The sequence below is a fragment of the Podarcis melisellensis genome (genome assembly GCF_964234715.1).
Source record: "Podarcis melisellensis genome assembly, chromosome: 16".
Taxonomy (NCBI): Eukaryota; Metazoa; Chordata; class Lepidosauria; order Squamata; family Lacertidae; genus Podarcis; species Podarcis melisellensis.
Window position 1 is genome coordinate 29,091,515 of NC_138533.1, and position 22,205 is coordinate 29,113,719.

A 22,205-nucleotide genomic window follows, 5' to 3' on the forward strand; every position below is an offset into this window, starting at 1 on the left:
TTTTAATTAGCCTGTTACCGAGAGGGGGGCAAGAGCTTATCCTAGCCAATTCAGTTCTGTAATCTTCTGTATGCGTCGGTGATTTAATTTCCTTCTCACGCTCCGCACTCCCTTTGCCCCTCCATCTTTCAGGGCTGCGCACCACAAGGGCGGTATGTTTACCCCTGATCATAGCATCGCAGAAATTCCCTACAAGATGCAGGCGGTCCTTGAGCCTGTTATCTGGGGCAGTAGAACAGTAAACATCTCTGGGTCGGTTTTGTGTCACTCTGCCTCCGCAAGCTCTTTGTCGGTTTGGAGCTGGGATGCGGGGGGGGGGGGCGTTTTGTTTGCTGCTCGGATTCGCACATTTTTCTATGACGATCGTGCTGAGCAGCTGGGGGGGTCGTCTATACGTGCCGCCCCTTCTGCAGTTTCTTGTGGTTTTGGAGCCTGCTAGGCTGCTATTCAATGGCTCGAACAAGTAAGCTCCAGAGGTAAGGAGATTTTCGTTCAGCTTCAGCTGCAGAACCGGATCTGTTTTGCTTTGCTTTGTTTGCGACTGCATGCTGGCTTGCTCTTTTCCGTCAGCCCTCGAGGCTTTTTCCTCGCCAGATCTTTCGCTTTCATTGATTTAACCGCAGAAAAGAGGACTTGCCCTTTCTCCCCGTCCCCTTTCGGTTTCGTGGTGGTTGGAATTCGGAGCAAAGTGGAACTGGAATTCTGGCTCGAGCTGATCGTCCTGCGGCTGGACAAGGAAATGAAGGTGGAAAAACACCTTTCCTCCCCGACCTTGTGCCAGAACTGGACACCCCCCATCTGGGGCAAGTCGAAGCCAGCGTGGTTCGCTGCGCTCTAGGTCGACCCCACCGGGGGCGCTCAGACACTGTTTGTAAACAGTGCCAGAAAGTGAGCCGTTTGCAGACGCCGCTGGCCTTTTGTTTTGATCCACCGGGCAGGGGCTGGCTGCTGCTGCTGCTGTTGTGGGTAGGCTGGCTGGGACTTTGCTGCTGCACGTCCGTTCATCTCCCCTCCCCTCCCCTCCTCCGTGCTGTATTGTCCAAAGCAGACTGGAGGTGCATGTTTATTTTTAGAATGTTGTTTCTCGCAGTGCCCTTGCCTTTCTCCATGAAAAGTTGCCTTTTCCACAAGGCTCCGAACCCATTGTTTCTACACTTCAGAGGAAGAACAGGCAAAAGAAAGGGTAGGAGGAGATGTTTTGGTTAAAATCAGAGCAGGCAGTGATGTTTTGCTTTGTGGTCTGAGTGTGTAGTGAGGAGTTTTCAACTCCACTAACAACAGCCCTTGAAGGTGAAGATCTAATCTGCACAAGTCTTTTGTTTCTCTTTATTTTAGCATTGTTTGAAGTTTAGTAAGAGTGAGGTCTATTAAATGGTCTTATGGAAATGTGTTTTCACAGAAGCCACTTTAGCACTGTCTACAATGCAGCAACATCTATTTCTATGTATACATTTGATGCAGTCTGGATTGCTGGTGGATCAGAAAGGTTCTTTAGCGTTAACAGACTTCATGGAAAAGTCCAAGACAGGAAAACAAGATTGATTTTTCTATGTTCTTGGTTACTGTTAATGGGGGGTGGGAAGCAGCTTCAGTAAAATGAACAATTAAACAGCCACATTTTATGTGTCGTACGTAACAAATCTTAGGGGTTTTAAACTTAGCAAAAACCAACTGTGCATGTTTCTTCAGAAATAAATACTTCTCTGCTTATTTCAGCTTACTCTCAGATAAGTATGGATAAGGTTATAACCCCGATTTTTGTAGTTCATATTTAATAGAAGCCCTTTTAGTAGCTTGGTAAAAACATGAATGAAATGAAGGCTTGTTATAGTACAAAACCTCTATAAATATAATGTATGAAATAGCAGCGGGACATACTGTATAGTAGAATCAAATGACCTGTTGCTTGTGTTCCTGATAAAAGCTATTTAATGGTTTGAGAATATCTTAATATTATGTAGATCTGTTGTATGCTGATAACGTTCTGTTGCAGCTAACATGCTTAAATATTTGTTTATACATCCGGGTGCAGAATTAGGACAGCCCACTATGCTTAAGATTGGCTGCTGCTAGCCTACTAAGATTACGCTTTCCTTCAAATGACATCATGCTGGTAGACAGAAGAGCTAACATTGTATGCATTCAGTGTATGAATTGCAATATCACATGAAAATAACATTTATCCATCTAATAAAATGGGTAGCATGTTCAACTGGGAGTCGCAAGGGCATGATGAAAATGAAAATTGTGTCTTAATTGCTTCTAGAATGAATGTTTGAAAAAACATATGTATTTGAAAAAACATATGTTCCAATGCTTGAACCTGTTTTCACATGGGGCTTGGCAGAGAATATCAGATTTGTACAGCATGCCCTTGTGTATAGTTAGTATTTTAGGGGAGACAAACATTTTGATGGCTTTTAAAACTCCTTTAGTGTTGTGAAATGGAATGGGGGGGGGCTTGGGTAGTTGTTATTACAATCTCAATCAGTTTTGCTTACACATTTAAAAGGGTAGTCTTTTCATAGTTCAGTAAATTTGAGCTCTACTGTATTTTCATCTCTCTCTTTTTGGTACTTCTGTAAACCTCAGGATTCGTCCACACCTGTAGTTTTTGGTTGCAGTGGGTATGGCAATTCATGTAGGTCTGTTTCAAGGAAACTACTGTTGGTTGTTTGTTCCTTTCTATACCACAAAACTGAAAGCCATGCAGTGTACAATATGACTTCAGTTTAAAACCAAAACAACATAACAAATACAATTGAACCAAACAAACAAACAGAAGCACAGAATGGGTCAACTAACAAGAAGGTTCTAAAAAACAAGATAATCCTTTTCATCAGAATGCTCCCTGAAATAATTAAGTATTGGTGCCTAAAACTCATTATAGTTGCTGCCAGCTTGATTTTATTAGGTAGACTGCCTATAAACCGGATGCCACCACGCTAAATGCACAATCTGTCACTGCCAGGCACTCTTAGATGTACCTCAATGGCAGATTGCAGATATCAGAGAAAGGTATATGAATAGTACTTAAGTATTCAGAAATCTTTGGTTTAATTTATTAGGCAGCTATTACCCTTGAGCCCTCCTTCCCCCTATATCTTCTGTCTGTGCCTGTGGCGGTGGAGTTCGGGAGGAAAAAACTTTGTCTTGAAGATTTGACAGATGGTTCAATCTTATGCAACAGCCCAGTCAAAAATACAGAAAGACCCAACCCTTGATTCCAGTGCTTTATACCGGTAAATGCTTCCAGAGACTGTGAGGAAGCACTGAGAAGGTCCCATTGCTTTTTCTGAAGATCTATAAAAGATGAAACAAGACCTCCACCCCCCAAAGTTATCTGTGCATGCCAAAGAACATGGGAGGGGTCTATTCATGTTTCATTTCTCACAGGATTTTTGCAGAATGCAAAACTCTTCACAAAGGAAGTGCAAACGGAAGCATATTCCTCCATGTTCTCTGCAGTTCCTCAAGAACTCAGGGGAAGGACTAGTCAGCAGAGGGAGGATAGGGGTTATTGCACTTCCTTGCACCACTGGCATCCCTGGTCTTAGTTAACAAGAAACATAATTGTGAAGTTCATGAGCACACTCTGCACATAAACTTTAAAGTAGGATAGTTGAAAACTGATGAGTTTACAAGTTTAAACCAACTTTAAACAAAAGTTAAAATGAAGCCAGATTAAAATATGTGAATGTAAAATAAAAAACATGATGTCCACACAAATAATCCTTTAAAACTGAATCTGTGACATTATCACATGCATTGAAGCATGTAAACTATTTTTATTGATTTTCAACTTACAAAACATAATTAATAAACTTTAAATGCACTGCCATTGGCAATACAGTAGTAAAATTCCTTTACTTTAGAATTCCATTCTCTCTAAGAACTGGATCAATTACTTCCATTGATTTTAATAAATTTAATTTTGAGATTTGATTTTAGGTGACTGCCTTTCCTCATGTTACCTACCTTAGTTCTGCAAGGCACAGGCTCATTAATTTTAAGAAGGTTTGTGAATCCAACATTATATCTAATTATACATTTATATTGTCCAAAGACTGAATTACTGCTTTCTCCTCTTTCCCACTCTCCCATTTATCTTGTTACAGGAATTATTCAGCCACCACTATGACTGAATAATTAACCAGAGGCTCAGATCAGTCACTGTAACTAACCATAGTTTAGGACCTAAACTGTGATTTGAGCTTCCAAACATTAAACAAGCATTTTTATGGTTTAGAACTGTTTGCTATGGCCCTCCTTTCTCCCAGCATACAAGTTCACAATTTCATTTCCCATCTCTTGGTTGAAGCAGCCTCTGTAGTGACACCCATATAACACCAGTTTTTAGAATTCAGACATTGCACCAAACCATGGCTTGCAAACCCCATATTACCTTAATGGTTGTCTCCTGTTCTTATTTGCTATTTCTGGCTGCATGATATATGGTACTGTATTGACAACAGTCCTTTTGGGGGGGAGTTATTGCTTACACTTGTTATTGCTACCACACCATAATCTTTGTGCCTTTCTAATTTTTACTACCAATGGAAAATCCCAGGTTTCTTGACTGTCCTTGTTGAAATTGTTAAAGAAATGGTTAAAATGTTGATAGGGTTTTCCCACCTCCATGTTCACTCAGATTGATTTATTATGGGATACAGCATTGGTACTAGATGTCTGTGGTCTCCAGACCCTAAGTTCATTATTACATATTAGAATCAAATGAGACCACCCTGAAGCTCGAGGATCTGAAGAGAATGTGTCTCTTGCTTCAGCTGGCTGATAATGAACAGAGGTTTGGCATTCATGGAGTGATACCATCTGCCAAGCTTCTGGAAATTATCTTTTTTTGAGCAGCAGTATTTCTTATAGAAAGCTGTTTGAAGAGGCTACACTACGAAGTTTTTGAATCCACATAGTTCAGTATTTATTTGGGCTTTGGCTGTGTTTAAACATCCTTATAAACTATGGCTTATTGTGATGGAAATGAGCCAAGTTGAGCCTTGGACTCATATGCTCCCTGTCTTTCCTCTCCTTCTCCAGTTTGGCTGCAAGTTGCTTGTTTCATTCAAACCTGACAACCTGTGGTTAACTATGGTTTGATTTAAACAAACAGACTTCAGAATGCACTTACTTTGTGGGGAACCTATGGGCAGAAAGTTTCATAGTTGGCCTAACTCAGCAACTATTTTGTGTTGGCTGAGTGGAATGTTAGTTACGCTTGCCTTTTGTTCATCCAGCTGTTTTACCACCCTTGAGTTTCCAGTGCTTGTGTTTGCATATTGCCCTCTGATGCAGTGCTCCCATCTCCCTTTTGGATGGGAGGTTGGGAGCACCTTAGTATTACAGTTCAAGAGTAGGCCCCCCCTCTCCTCTCCTCTCCTTTCCCATGTAGGACTCTGTGGCATATACATGCAGGCATGATATTTTAACAGACAGCAACACTGCATGTAACTTAAGGTACCCATTTTATTTTAAACTTACACTAATGATGAAACAGAGAAGTTAAATGTTTAATTAGAAATATAAAAAGACTTGAAGTGGCTTATATGCGTCTTTCTTCCATTGCAGGTTTTGATTGTTTCTTCTGTGGCGTTTGTGTGGAAGCTGCCACACACACTCCAGAACAACAACGGCTTTTGCTTGCATTTTCCAGTGTTTCTTTTGTCAGCAAGTTCAGCAAAGTTGTAATTCTTCAAGTGCCAGCCCTGATCAGAGTGAAGAACTGGCCACAGAGATGGTAAAAATGACAAAATCCAAAACGTTCCAGGCTTACCTACCAAACTGTCATCGGACCTACAGTTGTATCCACTGCAGAGCCCATCTAGCCAATCATGATGAACTAATTTCCAAGGCAAGTGGCCTGTCTCTAGACCTCATGAATGCATGATCTGGTGCCTGTTGGTAACTGCCATAATGAGACAAAAAGATACACCAAAAGCTATGTGTTTCAGGGTCTATTAGAAATACACTGCATAAGAATTTACATAATGTATTTCCTGATTACATTCTGTTTGTGTTCAGGTGCTACTTCTTGAGGTGTGTTTGGTCTCTTCTCAAGCCGGAATGATGTGTAATTGATATTTTAGAAAAAGTGCTCTTAATGTGAAGCACATTGATCAGAGTTGTGGTCACTTGAGGTAATGTGACTAACCTGCTTGTTTTAGTTTGGTAGCATGATTCTTCTAAAGAGAATCACTGTGTAACTTACACTATGTTCAAATGTTAATGTGTTCTTAATATTCAAGTACAGAAGATCTAGTATGCAGACATGAAATCTAAACCAACTAGCTAGCCATGTGAAGAAAATAGTCAATGGATTGAAGTCTGCAGAGATGTATATCTGGTCAGTTGGAAAAGAAGGGTGGGTTTCTTCTTCTGTGTATGTTCTGCAGCTAGACCTGTCCAGTGAGAGCATTCCTGAAGTGAGGAAGCATGCTTTTCAAAACTACAGTGGGACCTCGGGTTACATACGCTTCAGGTTACAGACTCCGCTAACCCAGAAATAGTGCTTCAGGTTAAGAACTTTGCTTCAGGATAAGAACAGAAATCGTGCTCCGGCAGCACGGCGGCAGCAGGAGGCCCCATTAGCTAAAGTGGTGCTTCAGGTTAAGAACAGTTTCAGGTTAAGAACGGACCTCCAGAACTAATTAAGTACTTAATCCGAGGTACCACTGTACTTTCTTTTGTTCATTGTTTTTACCCTTTATGCATTCATTTGAAGGACTTTTGGTAACAACTGTGAATCAAGGCTCTTCTTTGAGATCTGTATATATGAAGAAACCTCTCACCAGGCTGTTTTCCCAACTCCTATGCACAGATTTGGGAGTTTCTATGTTTCTGAACTGAGAGACCATATTCTCCCAAGCATATATTCATATTCACCTGTTCTGTATCCACTCTTCATGTGCATTGGGGAGGAATTTAGACCTCAGGAAGAGCATCATCTAATATTCAGATTTTCCTTCATAGCAAATGGGTTTCCCATGATTGCTATATGCTGCGATCTACATGCATATATTCTGAAGAGTATGCATTTGTTAGCAGTTGCTACAGCACTGCTTTGTGCTGCAGATTGAAGCTTACCACACAGAAACACAATAAAGGAAAAATGACAAGAGAAATGCTCCCTCCACTGATTTTTGTTTCTCCCCCTCACCCCCAGCCAATTTTGCATCAAAATTAAGGGAATAATTTTTTTAAACAAAGTATATTCTGTAAAGAAACCTCATATAATTTTGTACTTCCTGTGTGTTAAAAATAGTATTGTATTCTCAGGTAAAAACATAATAAACAATCTACTAAACATTAAAAATGGTTTCAGACTGACAATTTGTCTAACACCCATCATCTTTAATTGTTACAAGTTTAGTATACTGTGACTAATAAGTTGGTGGGACAGGGTCATGTAACTGTAATTAAACGTACTTAATTAGGTTAATTGGTATAGTTTTTAGATGACAAGAGAGAGGTGAGGGTTTCCGCTACAGTTATGGATTTTTTCAGTGCCTAGTTTTCCTAATTAGGTATGTTCACAAGACTGTGATGGGATGAAAATTGAATGCATAGCAGTAATTTAAAGGTGTAAATGATTGGGTATGCCTGTTTTAAAAACAAACACTACAGTGCAATTAGTTGACTCACTATTGCCCTTAAAATAAATCCAAACACTCCCTGGTTTGCAAACTACGTGGCGTGGTGATATGTGAATCATTCACGCTGCTGAAAAAATGGAAGGAGGATTGCTTTCCAGTGTATCTTGCAACCCATCAATCCTGGTGTTCATCCGGAATTCCTGTTTCTTCCAGCAATGAATATTGGAGGGCAGATTTCCTAGGAACTCCCACTAATGCAGTAACATACTGGGTAACTCTCCAAAGAAAGGTATTAGCAGCTTAGCTTCAATCATCCTCATGCACTAACATTGCAACAAATATTACTAATTGCCGAGGAGTGTGTGTGTACACTTTGTACACAAATGGCAATGGCTAGTGGATGGTACAGATATGTGTGATACTGTGATTGTGTTGCATACAAATTATGTAAAGAAGGAGTGTAGCACCTTGTGAATCTGATCTTACTGGCTTAGCTTCATTTCCCTCCCTCTAGCCCTCCCACAGGCTATTTATTTGCCTGAATAGTGGTACCTCGGGTTACAAACACTTCGGGTCACAAACTGCTAACCTGGAAGTAGTACGTCTGATTAAGAACTTTGCCCCAGGATGAGCACAGAAACCGCGCACCGGCGGCAGCGGGAGGCCCCATTAGCTAAAGTGGTACCTCGGGTTAAGAATGGTTTCAGGTTAAGGACGGAGCTCTGGAACGAATTAAGTTTGTAACCTGAGGTACCACTGCAATTTTTAATCTTATTTTTTTATTCAACTGCAAGACCATTTTACCCTGCTGATGTATATTGGACATGGGACTTGTTAATAGCTCTTGAACAATTAAATAATATGAATCACAGGAGCCAATACTTGGAAAGGAAACTAAGTTGTAATAAAACAGGTACTAATAAAATTCTTAACCCTGAGTATTGTAAGTAAAAATAACAACTTATGGCTATTTGGGATTCACAATTTTGCTGTTTGCTGCACATCAGTATTTTGGCACATGTTTTCTCAGGCACACCATATGTTAAAATATATGGTGTAACTTTCTCTGATCTCTTCTGACAGGGTGGTAATGAAAACCAAATGAAGTAATCTTGGAAATTTTGCTGGTTTATGAAATAGACATCATTTTACAGCCATTTTTATGTATTCAAATTCCTGTTTGAGTTCTGTATTCCCCTTTGACCTATTAGGTAGCAATGATGATGTATTCAAGAGGTTCATTTCAAGTACTGTATATATCTAGGGAGTCTAGGAAGGTGCTTTGATACAATTGCATTCCATATGAATACAATGTGGTTTCTAGGTGGTGCAGAATCCCATCTCCTCCTGTACAAATTTGCATGTAGTGCGAAAGGGGCTGTCATCTCCTGTTTTTTTTCTGCTCGGCATCTGGTACTCTGATTAATATTAATACAGTGATACCTCTGGATGCGAACGGGATCCATTCCGGAGCCCCGTTCGCATCCTGAAGCATGCCGCAATTCGCCGCTTCCGCGCATGCATGTGACGTCATTTTGAGCGTCTGCGCATGTGCGAGCGGTGAAACCCGGAAGTGACGCGTTCCGTTACTTCTGGGTCACCGCGGAGTGCAACCCGAAAATGCTCAGCCTGAAGCTACTTCAACTCGAGGTATGACTGTATGGGGATTCTTATTTCAGATTTTAAAAATGGATCGTACCAGTGTGTAGTTGGAGATTCCTAAGGGTTGGTGGCATCTGTTTCAGTAAAACTTGTGAATGCTCTAGCTCATGATAATGTTAGCACGTTTATGTGTTACTCTATCCTTTATCAATGCTCCCATTTAACTGTAAATGGACACATATTCCTTCAGGAATTCTGAATCTTCCCTATGTGATACTTTTTAGCATCATGGACTCCAGAATCTTTGTGTCTCTGCCATCTACACACTGCAACATTTTCTGCTACTTAGTTAACAATGTTTCAAGGACTGACAGTGTTTGAAATAAAAATAATTATTTAGGAATAATATACATCTTGTATTAAACTTCTGACCTGTGTGAACTTTTACGTGCTCTATAATGGCAATCCTGCTGAATCTGGGCATTCGCCAGGTCATAAGTAACTGCATAGAGCTCATTTGTAAGAGGTTGCTAGATAACTGCTAGGTAGTTTTACTGAATATTACCATTTTGTCTCAGATTGGTTCCTTCTGACCTTTGTTCACTAAGAACATTCTCAGATTCATATTATCTCCTTGATGGCCTGATAGCTTCGCACAAGAATTAATGACTAGCTTTAGTTGGTTTTTTTGCGGGGCAGGGGGAATCTGTTTTTTTAACCAAAAAAGGAACCAGCCAGATTGGTAAAAGGGGAAGATGGGGACCTAAGACTTGCCGCTTTTTCTTCTGGGTTGATTCTAATCTGTTTCCTGCTCCCCAATCATCATCTCCCCTTCAGACAGTGCTTGACCCAGGGGTGCTAACTTGAATAATATAATCGATCACATGATATGGTGCGCACACACCATTTGAATGGCAATTCCTACCAACTTTTTTGGGGGGTGGCCTCAAGTATTTTATTGGGGGCCAAAGACCCTAGGAGTTGGCTCGCCAGACTCATTTTTTAAAGCACCAGTTAAAACTAAGTGTCAGTTTTAAATCTCCAGTTTTAATTGTGTCCCTTCTCCTAACAAATTAGAACCCTATGGTGGAGGGGGGGGGGGACTTCGACAGCTCTACACACACACACACACACCCCAACTTGAAACTCTAATAACTCAAGAACCAAATGGAGAATGCCCAATGAACTCGTATGTTTTCTAGTTATCCAATTTTAATTTTCTGTAATCCTACACAATTACACCTGTATCATTTTTTGGCTTAGTTTAGGAAATAATGACCAAAGTTAATTAAAAGCAAAATTTATTTAAAACTTATTTAGCTTACTAAATAAGCAACACGGAACAGTAGAGGGCAAAGTGAGTGCAATAAATTATTGAGAGGCAAATCCATGTATTTTTCACATGTTTTATTTCAATAATGTTTCAATAATATAAGGTAGACTGTTACTGTCCCCATATTACTGATGGGGAAGGGAGAGAGAGTGGGTTGCCTTAAAACAGTGTGTGTTAATGGTAGAGTGGAGCTACAGACTTCTATAGCTAAGGTTTTGAACTGTGCCAGCTCTTTCTTTGCTATACTACATTGTGTTAATTGCCATACCTTTTCTTTTGTCTGTTGCAGCAGTGTCAGACACTGTTGGCTTAAAGAAGGCACTAGACCTAGCAGTAGTTGCACAAACACTTGGGGAAAGATTTGGTTTTGAGATTAGAGCTTAGACAATGAGTTTCCAGCCCCATGTGGCAGATCTGAAGAATAATTACTTGGAACATTACATGCAGCTGAATTTGCACTTAACAAACAATGTACTAGTTTCAAAGTTCAGGTGGAATGCTTTGATTTGCCTCTTCATTGAGACAATGTTTTAGTGTTTTTTATAAATATATATATATATATATGTATATGTCTTCTTTTTCTTTTACAGTCCTTTCAGGGAAGCCAGGGGCGAGCCTACCTCTTTAATTCAGTGTAAGTGCAATTATTATTTTCTATGAAATAGGAGGACTATTTTACAGCAATAGCATGTGAGTGGATTGGCTTGTTGCCTTGGTTTACGCAAGGACCCAAGTCGAGCCCTATGGGATCAACCCAGCGGTCTGTCTAGTCTAGCAGTCTGCTTCCCACAGTGGCCGGCAGATGTCTTGGAAGCCATCAACATGGCTGAAATACGGTAGCCCTTCTTTGTTGTTGCTCCCTAGCATCCGGTATTTTGTGGTTTCCAAATACTTTGAATGGTGTGAAAGAAGGGTTTTGCTCTCCCTGCGGAAGGCCACACATCCTTCAGTCAGGCACATGTGGAAGGCTTCTGAGGGCTGAACGGCTGTGACTCAGTAAAAGAGTGCATGCTTTGCATGCAAAAGAGCCACAGTTCAATCAAGTCTAAATAAGAAAGGTTCCTGGAGAGATGCTGCCAACCAGTGTAAACAAAACTGAACTAGGTAGACTAGTGGGCTGACTTGATATAAGACAGTTTTCTATGTTCCTCTTAATTGGCATTGCCAAAAAGTTATGTTTGGAACCAGCCCATATGGAAACATCGTTCTAGCTATAGATTTTACAATGCAACTTTTTTCTTCTTTAGAGTATCTATTAAAATCCTTTCAATGTAGATAATAACTTCTGTTGGTGGCATATGACCACCTTTTCCTAGCCATAGCTAAAAGAAACATGGGACGCGGGTGGCGCTGTGGTCTAAACCACTGAGCCTCTTGGGCTTGCCGATCAGAAGGTTGGCGGTTCGAATCCCCGCAACAGGGTGAGCTCCCGTTGCTCTGTCCCAGCTCCTGCCAACTTAGCAGTTCAAAAGCAGGCCAGTGCAAGTAGATAAATAGGTACCACAGTGGCAGGAAGGTAAACTACGTTTCCGTGTGCTCTGGTTTCCACCATAGTATCCCGTTGTGCCAGAAGCGGTTTAGTCCTGCTGGCCACATGACCCAGAAAGCTGTCTGTGGACAAACGCCGGCTCCCTCGGTCTGAAAGCGAGATGAGCACCACAACTCCATAGTTGCCCTTGACTGGACTTAACCGTCCACAGATCCTTTACCTTCACCTTTAAAAGAAACATAGAAACAAAGCCATAGTTAAAACCAGGACTTTTTTTTTTCTTCCAGCTGGAGCTCACCAGAGCTCAGCTCCAGCAACTCTCAGGTGGGCACCATTGCCATTCTAAGAGAACAAGGGAAAACTTCATAAGGAGCTCCAGCACCTCTTTTTCTAGAAAAATGGCACTGCTTAAAACAATTTACCTGGTAATTAATACTAGGTCGGAAATCACACAGATGTTTAATTTGGTTTGTGTTCAAAAGCTTGGTCTATGTAAGAAGGAACAAGCAAAGCATCTTGGCCTTAAAATAACTTCCTTGTGTGATGTTGGAAATATTTGCCAAAATCCTGGTGTGAATGATCTTGAGATTTTGCGTCTAGCATTTGCATATATCTTTATATTAATGGGAGGGGAAGGAAGATTCTTATAAAATGGCTTATGCTTTTCCGACTCTGTCTTGCAGGGTGAATGTGGGCTGTGGTCCTGCGGAAGAGAGAGTTCTTCTGACAGGCTTGCATGCAGTAGCAGATATTTATTGTGAAAACTGCAAAACCACTCTTGGATGGAAATACGTAAGCATTTGCCCATTTTTGGACATGCAACTGCTTGGATTTGTCAGGTCATTGAAATAGGCTATGTGCAAATGTGGGAGTATCTGTGTTGTCGCCAACTAAGTACTACTCTGAGCAGACTCACTAAAGCTGAGTCTACTCTACACTAAAGTTCAGTGGGTCTAGTCTGAGTACCCCAACATTGATACCCTCTGGATCTTGTCAGTTCCTTTTTGATACCCTGTGTTCTTGTCAGACTGGTGGCATGATAAGAAGCCTGAGGATAAATTGACCAAGTCTGGCTACAATTCAGATCCATGGGTAAAAGTTATCCACATCTTAAAGAGGCAACCCAAACGTCCATCACTAGTTGGCCTTCCTGTAGTAGTAGTAGTAGTAGTTGTAGTTATTGTTGTTGTTATTACCACCCACCCAGCCCAAGAAAGGCACAGGGCAGGCTATACAGCAATGTAAAAAGCAACAGTTTAAAGCAAATTGCATTCAGACCTTGAGTGGGTCCTAGAAATATGAATTTCAGTTCATATTTGCTGCTTTGAAGTGTGGCAGGTGCCTGACACAGACCCTGCTTACATGTGGTGAGGGGCTCATAACAAGCAGTTTTCAGAGCCACTGAATTTGCAAGAGAATCTTTTATTCCACCTGCCATGGAGTCTGCTTTTGTTATTGATGCATGGGGACCTGTCCTTCTGCCATCCCTCTTACTTATTTGAGTGCAGGACAACTGCCACTGGGGATGCGGGTGCTCTTAGGGGGAGCCCGGGTTCCTTCCTAGAATTTTCAGTTTTCATAGTACATAGTCTTTTCTTTGCAAAATGTAATGAAAAGTATACTGGTAAAAGTCTTCCCAAGTAAGAAGTAAATTTCCCATTTCCCAGGAGCATAAAGGCACTTGAATGAAAATTTATTTTATTAACATTAACTGTACCTTGAATTCCAAGGGTTGTATCCAACCAAGGTTCCATTCACACTATATAATTAAAACACCATGCTGCCACTTTAAACAGCCAAGGCTCCCCCCCCCCCAATAATTCTGGGGGCTGTAGATTGTTAGGAGGCCCCTATTCTCCTTCCGGCGCTATAATTCCCAGAGCAGTTTAACAATTTTTCTCTCTTCCCAGGATGATGTGGCCAAAGCCCTGCTTTCAGTGGATGCATTTAAATTAATGGTCCACCATTAGCCACATCCATTACTTTCGATGGGTCTACTAATTTTAGTACGACTGACTTTGCGTTGCTCTGCATTGATACTTCCCCCACCCCTTCCTCTGGAGTATGCTTAGGCTTCCCTCACTGCCATATGTCCGGCCCCACACCTCAAATGGCATCAGCGAAGGACATTGACAGGGCTCCCCCATACATTTACTCCTTTTTCACTGGGGCAGGATTGCCTGGGTAGAGCTTACCTGCCAGCACCACGGGGACTTTGTGATGCACACAGTATTTCATAAAGCATAGGATACTGATTCTGACACTGGGCGGGAACCAGCCTCAAAGTCATTTCTGCTGTGACTGTACCTAAAGGAAGTTAATTTCCATAGGCTTTGCATTCCTCAAAGTCTGATATTGTAGATGATAGGAATAAAACAAACCCAAAAGTAATCTTCATTAAATTCTGGTTGTTGGTATTGAATAGTTTCTCAATGGCAAAGAAGCATGGGATAGCTTTAAACCAGGCATGCCCAACTCCCAAGAGACTGTGATCTACTTCCAGTATAAAAAACCTGGCAGTGATCTACCCATTGTCATTGGAGGAAGGAGGAGCGTGCGTGGGGTGGATTGCCCAGAGTTGTTGAGCTTTTTGGGTGGAGGATTGCACAGAATTTTTTTAGCTTTCCCCCCATAACTTTTTGTACATGATAAGGAACCCGTGATCTACCAAGATCAGCCGGGGATCTACCAGTAGATAGCAAACTACTGGTTGGACACCCCTGCTTTAAACCAACTGGGAGGACCTCTGGCCCTTGCGCCTGACTAGACCTTTTAGGCTTTCCAGTGAGGCTGTTCTGGGCTGGCCATGCCCATCTACCATTTACCTGACACCAGGAGCTGGTTAGATAAAGCCGTGGCTGCAAAGGAGCAATCAGGAGCCTTTGAGTTCTCCTGCTTTTGGCGCTGCTTAAATATGGCACCAAATACAAGCCCTGCGGCTTTTGCTCAGGTCAATCTTCTGATCATATGGAATCAGGTGACTGGTGCTCACCTGACAAATATGCCCATGGAGGGTTGGCCACTGATTGATCTAGTCCTCTGGTTGAAAGTGGTTTCCACTCTTGCTTTAAATCAACAGTCATCTGCCAATAATTGAGTCCATTGCTCACATGTGTAAAGTATTGACCTGTTGAGGTTTGAACCAGGTCTCCCTCTTTCGTTCATACAGTGATGCCAAAGTGCATAAAGTACAACAGTTAAGCTGAGCTGAACAGTTAAGTAATGTTAAGAAGCGTTCATATTTGAAGCGGCGGATAACGGAATCTAATATTTTATTTTCTTGCCTAGGAACATGCGTTTGAAAGCAGTCAGAAATACAAAGAAGGAAAATTCATCATTGAACTTGCCCACATGATCAAAGACAATGGCTGGGAGTAAATGGGAACACTTCTCTCTTTCTTTGGACAATTAACCTGTGGAACATGCTTTATAAAGACTAATGCAAAAAGGATTTTGGTGCGGCTGGCTGAGAAAATCGCTGCGTTTTTGAAACCTCCCAACTGAGTAATGTAATTTTGTGTCCCCCCCTTTCCCCAAAAGGCCATCTTTTGCCTTTTTCTCTTTGTGTAAGTTTCCCTCTTTTTGTATATGTATTCCTGTGTGAACAGTTGTTTTGGATCGACTTTTTCTACAAACTCTAGAGGAATAATTCCCTAATTTCAAATTACTTTTAATAGCTAGCGCTCTCTTTTGACCTGTGCTTTTTAAATGCTCCTTCTTTCTGTGCATGCTTTTTGCCCATCACCTGTCCCGGAATTTTGTTGAAGGCCTGCGTGAACAGTCCTAGAGAGAATGTAAGGCATGTTCCTTCCCCATGACCCCAGACATAGCAATTTCTGTGCTCTCTTTGCAGTGAGAAGGACATAACATTGTAGTAACCATTAGTTCTTTTCTTTTTCTTTTTTAAAGTACTGCAGCTTGTGTGTATCTTTGGGCAGGTTGGTTAAAGGTTTAGTCATTTGTAGTGGCTGAGGTTTATAAATCCTTGCTTTTATTTAAAGAAAATGAGAAGTGAGGGTGGAATAATAATTTACAAGGTCAACTAACTTATAAGGTCTGACCGAAATCAAAACATTCCTAAGAAAGTTTAACTTTGCTCTTTTAAGAAAGAATGTCTTAGCAAAGTTTTCAAGATCAAAGGATGCAACTATATGCAGCTCTTATTTTTAATGTCATGTAAAATGTCTCGGTACTGTACCTTTAACAGGGACTTGTACATCCACTGAAGTTTTTATGGCTGGTTCCATGTAGCTACATAGTTTTTAATGCACTGGATAAAGAGGTTGATATCGGTGAAGTGATTTGCTCTTACAGTCCTTAAACACACAGGATTATTTTTGTGTGTGAAAGTGGCCAGAGCATCTAGCTGTTACCTGTGGGAGGTTGGAAGTTGGGGAGCAGGCAAAAAAAAAATGCAAATTGACTTCTTCATGCCAGGTTTTTTAAGGGGCGTTTGATTTGCTGGCTGAATCATCCCTGAGCACATTTTGTAATAAACAGTTATGTGAAATAAGCATCAACTTGTAATTTCCCCCAGCTGCTGCTTTTTGTGGGGTGACTCAGTCAGACACTTCCACTATGTTTGTGTGTATGTGTGTGTATGTAAAGTTCACTGATGGGAACTTTCCTGCACACTGTTTCAAGAGATTTGAATAATTTTTATGTCATGATTTTTGCATTAATATTCTAAAATTTATCAGAGGAGGAACGGATTGGAGGATATTTTACACTAACACCACATAGCTGCTGATAGCATGAATAATATGGAAAGCCTTACATTGGGAAATCTGCTCCTTTCTAATACAATGTCTTTTACATGGCGTAAGAAAAACTTTGCATTGTTCCTCTCTGCTGGCTGCTGCTATCCTCGTCTGATGGGCTTTCAAGTCTCTATTGCACTTTAGCTATATCTTTCATGTTAAAAGTAAGAGTAATCTTTCCCTAAAGAGGAATTGTCCCTTCCCTCTTCTGTTTGAAGAATTATTTCCCAAGCAAACCATCTGGGAAGTAGTATGGTTACACTGTGATGCAAAAAAAAGGATATTGAATATATCTGTTTAAGTGTGTGTGTGTGTACATAGTTACCTCTTAGGCATTCAAATCCAAAGAGCTGTACGAGTGACAGCTAGATTCAAATTTTGTTTTGCTGAATGACCTTTTATTCTGGTGCTTAATTTAATATGAATGAGGGTTTGTGTGTGTTTTTTATCCATTAATCTTCAGTACAGTACTTGATCTAAATGTACACTAGAACCAGGCGTTATCTTGACTCATGCCTAGACAGCAGCAGCTTCAGCCACCCCAATCGACCACAAGCCGCTGAAGTTTCTCTTAAGAGGAGCTAGTTCCTCGTGAGAAGAAGACTTGTCATCTGGTATCCTCCTTAGTGCTGCCATCACAGATCCTTCCAGTCCCCTTGGACTAGGAGTAATCAGCATGGGAACCTAGAATAGGCAGGCACTGTGTGTCTTGTGGGTTTGTGACTTGTGCAAACATCTGTCTGGTGTGCCTCGCTAAATATCAGTAAACTGACTTGATTTACTTTGTATCGCTTTCAAATCGCTTTATCCGAAAGGTCTGGTTTTCCTATCTTCCCTCCACTGCTTATGGCTGAAATAGTAAATAACTTGAACTATATTCTAACTGGTACAGTATCCACTGCCAACCATGTAAGTACTGAAATCGTAAGCAGATGGGCACTGTTGCTGGCTCACGATGCTGGCTGTAAGCCGTACCAGCTATGAAACTGTCGCTAGAAGCATATCTTTTTCAATAGCATGGTTCCTCCTTGGTTTAAATGTCTCTCACCTAGTACTTACAGGAATTAGAGGACAAATTTTGGTCAGGTCTTTTGGGAAGGAGTTTGAGACTCTTAAAGCATTTGAGAGACAAAATCCAACCTCTTTTTATCAGTGCATTATTCATATTCTAAACCTAAATCACTTAGGTCTAAACTACATGTTGGAGGCAAGCATGTAACTGTAGCCTTCCTTAAAAGTTGAAAATTCACTTTGGGATGAAAAGAGTAGAGACGGGAGATGCTTAGACTTCTCCCTGCTTCAAATCATTTCCCCAAGTATTCTTCCTCTGCCCCAAAGGTTTCAATTGTATGCTTGTATTTTTGGGGGCAAGCCGTGGGTAGGGCGTGAAGAGGGGCTGGAGTGGAGATCCTCTTCTCTCTCTTGCTTTTCCATTCTTACTAATTCTCCCAAATGTTTTATGATAAAAAAGAGGGGCTTTTAAGAAAACACACTTGCACATATTGTGTAGTTTGGCCTTCTGGGTACAAGGTTTCACCTAAACCGTTGGTTAAACCTGGATGCCAAAAACGTGAGATTTTTATTTTTTAGTTGGCACCTGGAGTATCAAATTGCGGGTAAAAATCTAATGCAAGTCATTTGTAGTGATAAGGCATTTAAGAATACCAAATAGAGCAATATTTTTATGGATTTTGAAAAGGGGATGGGAAGGGTGGTAGAGAACTCTAAATCTAAAAATGATACTGTAGGTATCAAGTAGCATTGCATATTAGATCCTTTGGGGGAAATGAATGATTTTACTTCGCATTGTAGGAAGGTCTTTAAAACTGGGTGCTTCAATTTTACAGGTTGGGTGTCAGTCGGGTCCAGATACTGCTGGATGTTGGTTGATGTATAAAAGGTCAGTCTGGTTACTGAACTTTCCAGCATTACATAAGCATAATACTTGAACATTTTTCAAAACATTTACCCTCTTAACCATTTTGAGTGTGTGTAATGTATTCTATTTAAGGTTTTGTGTGTTCTTTCTGGGTAAGTTTACGCTATCCCTTCAACTTGAGCACTTTTGTTACCTGTTATTTTTATTACTGTTGGTCTTAACATTTATTATATATATATATATATATTTTATAAATTGTAACAAGGATTTTTTGTGAACTTCTGTGTGCTACCTACTAGCTCCCCCTTTTTTTTTTGGACTGGATGAACTGACTACAAGCTGGTTCTTGGGAAGAATGTTCATTCGCACATACAGAAAATGTGCTCACAAAGTGTACATGTATTGAGGTGTTTTTCCCTTCGAACTCAATAGCCATGGTTAGCATAAACTAACCAAACAGTATGGCATGACTGAGGGCCAGATCAGGCAATTTTAAAAATCTCCATGTGGAAGAAGGAACGTCTAATCTTGCAGAACCACATTGGCAGGCTCCCAGCAAAGTAAACGCTAGGAAACATTGCCATGACGTGGTCATGCTAGATCAGATGCTAACTTCCTCCATGCAGATGTATCTATAAGGATGCTGATGTGAAGTTTTTTGTGCATCTGAACTAGCCCCACTGTGCAACTCCCCCCCCCTCCATTTTTTCTAGCTCCTTTGGTGTGGGCGTTACAGTAGTAAGCACCAATTTCATGTGGCAGTTATTTCTCTCAACAGCTGTGGACGGCTTTTAACCACTGGAAGAAAACACCAGGCTTCCAGAATATTAAGTTGCATTATTTCACCACTCGTCCCAATAAAAGCTTGCTTCTCGGCCTAATCAGTCTTGTTATACATATGGATTTGACTTGCTGTGCTATTGCCATGAATCCTATTATGTAACCCAGAACAACTTGAACTCGCCTCGGCCCGTTTGTTCAACAAGGCTAGGGAGCATTGCTTTCCTCACGGCCCAAATTTAACTATATTATGTTGTGAAGTTGAAATTACCAATGTCTCTCTAAATTGCTTTATTACCTGTATGATGTACCTTATGTCACAGAACTGTGTTATGCATAACCGTTACTGAAAGCTCCCTTGGCGTCGGGTGAAATTAAGACTTCAGAGGAGCAGTGTTTCCCTTTTGAGGGAAAGGGACAGTGCACTTTGGTCATTAATATGAATGTCAGCATTAATTGGGCTGTACCATTTTGATTTCTAATAAATCTGAAATGTGAGATTTACAAAAATATGCTGTTTTTTTCAGAGAAGATTATGGTCTGCTATGATAACCTGTTTTATGACGACTCAACCCAGATAGCCACAGTTTCTTATCCAGCTTTGTATAATGGTGAAAGGAATGACAGCAAATGTTCAGATTAATGGTACATGCTGTACCATTAGTGTAGAGGCAACCACCAGTAATCTTATGCTGCCGTGGACAGGGATTTTACAGAAGCAAAGTAGGGTCAAAAACACAGGAGTCATAGCAGATCCCCATTGACTTGTGCCTCTTTGCTGGAACGCTTTTGGAAAAACGCTTACATTTTGCACAGCTGATGTGGCTTCTTTCTGGTTTTTGTCTTGGCAATACTGTACACAAGTTGTTGTTTCCCTTTATTGTATCTACTTGAGGTATCACAATAAACGTCTTCAGTTTTGTTGAATTTTGTGCTTCCCCCTCCCCTCCCCCTTTAAGAGGATGAAGAAGAGTCACATTTTAACGAGAAAGCAATTCTTACACAAAACCTGAAGGTTTTGTTACAAACCTTTAAAGCTACGCTTTATGAAAGATTCTAGTTCCACTTTCCCTGGACCACTATTAGGGTGTAAAGGGCAATTGGTGCTGGCTGCTACTGATGTGGGAGAATGATCTGCTGGTCACGGTATAGAATCCAAAAATGAAAAAGAAGCAGTAGGGTCAGCACATGAATGTTCACGGTTCTAGTCAGCCATGCCTTCCCCCCACAATTGTCTCTTCTATCGTTCCCAGCAGTCAATTCTCAGTCCATGGCAACTGAGCATGCTTGGCGTTCGCTGAGCTATTTCCCTGTAAATATGTCTGTCCTACTTCCTTGCAAGCTTGGGATTCCCTTGAGTTTGCTGGTATGGTTTTGGCTGCATAAGGCTCAAAACCTAGAAAACTGAAATCGTCATCAGTATGTCCTGTTCTCGATCAGTCTGTAAATTCAGTGCCCACCACTGATACCTTAGATATTCCATATGCCAATTAAAAAAAAGAAAAGTAAATTTTCTTATTCAACTTGTTAAGTATAGAGGTAGGAAGGAGATAGTGGCGGACCAGCTATCCCAGACTAATATTGAAATGCTAAGAAGTGTTGGATTAAAGCAGAAATGCAAATTCGTAGGCAAAAGGAATTTAGGAGTCTTAATTTTCCTCCATTCTTGGATTGACCAATCATGATTCCAGAATGCGGTATCACTGCCTGCCTGCAGATGGTCCTTTCACAGGGAAGGAGGCAAAAGTTAAAGAGAGACTATTTCCCCCCCACCCCATATAAGGCAGAGGATCGCATGTCTGAAGACTGCCCATGGGTTTGCAGAAGAAGGGAAGGAATCCAACCAGAGTCAATAGAGGATAAAATGATGTCAAGCCCACTGTGTTCAAAATAAAACCTTCCCCGGGGGCTCTGTAAAAACGAGTGTTTGCTTCTCAAATACTAGAAAAACTGGAGCATAGGCAGGGCAGAGAGAAAGGGGTGCCCTGACCCCACCAGTTCTGGCTCCATTCACTACCAGCATGCAGCACTTTGACGTATTAAGCAGCCTTCAACTGCTGGAAAAAGTCCCTCCACTTCTTCTATAGAGGCTTCTGTTGGGGAAATAACACCAGAAGGAGCAAAGGTGTTCACTCAGAGCCATATCCTCGGAGGCCTTGGGAAAGGGTTCGCCAGTAAAACCTCCTTCCAAGGACAGCTGCAGCATTGCTTGCTGTCAGGAAAACACATGACTCGTACATTTTATGGCTAAGCGGGAGCACCAAGTATTGGTCACTGTAATTTTCCACCCACACTCCTCAAGTCTTTCTTTCTTTCTTTCTTTCTTTCTTTCTTTCTTTCTTTCTTTCTTTCTTTCTTTCTTTCTTTCTCTCTCTCTCTCTCTCTCTCTCTCTCTCTCTCTCTCTCTCTCTCTCTCTCTCTCTCTCTCTCTCTCTTTCTTTCTTTCTTTCTTTCTTTCTTTCTTTCTTTCTTTCTTCTCTCTCCCCTTCCTCTCTTCTCTTCTCTTCTCTTTCTCTCTCCACTAAAGCCAAAACATAATTACAAAAGATAATGGCAATCAGATACTTTTGGACACTTGACACAACATGGATGCTGTGTAAAAGTTGTTAGCAGCTTAACGTTTAAGTTACCTAGAGAGATTAGAGCCAGTGTGGTGTAGTGGTTAAGAGCAGTAGCCTTGTAATCTGGGAAACCGGGTTCGCTTCTCCGCTCCTCCACATGCAGCTGCTGGGTGACCTTGGGCCAGTCACACTTC

General features: G+C 41.1%; 1 protein-coding gene across 1 annotated transcript; it reads left to right on the top strand.

The window, feature by feature from the left end:
• Positions 1-220: 220 nt before the first annotated feature.
• On the top strand, positions 221-20,377 carry YPEL1 (yippee like 1). Its single transcript, XM_081893534.1, has 5 exons — positions 221-476; positions 5,584-5,866; positions 11,133-11,176; positions 12,715-12,823; positions 15,320-20,377. The coding sequence occupies exons 2-5, from the start codon at positions 5,750-5,752 to the stop codon at positions 15,407-15,409; spliced, it is 360 nt and encodes a 119-aa protein (XP_081749660.1). The 5' UTR covers positions 221-476; positions 5,584-5,749; the 3' UTR covers positions 15,410-20,377.
• Positions 20,378-22,205: the final 1,828 nt, after the last annotated feature.

Coding starts and splice junctions, on each gene's coding strand:
- YPEL1 (XM_081893534.1), top strand. CDS start 5,750: ATGGTAAAAATGACAAAATCCAAAACGTTCCAGGCTTACCTACCAAAC. Junction 5,867..11,132: donor ATGATGAACTAATTTCCAAG/GCAAGTGGCCTG, acceptor TTTCTTTTACAG/TCCTTTCAGGGAAGCCAGGG. Junction 11,177..12,714: donor GCCTACCTCTTTAATTCAGT/GTAAGTGCAATT, acceptor TCTGTCTTGCAG/GGTGAATGTGGGCTGTGGTC.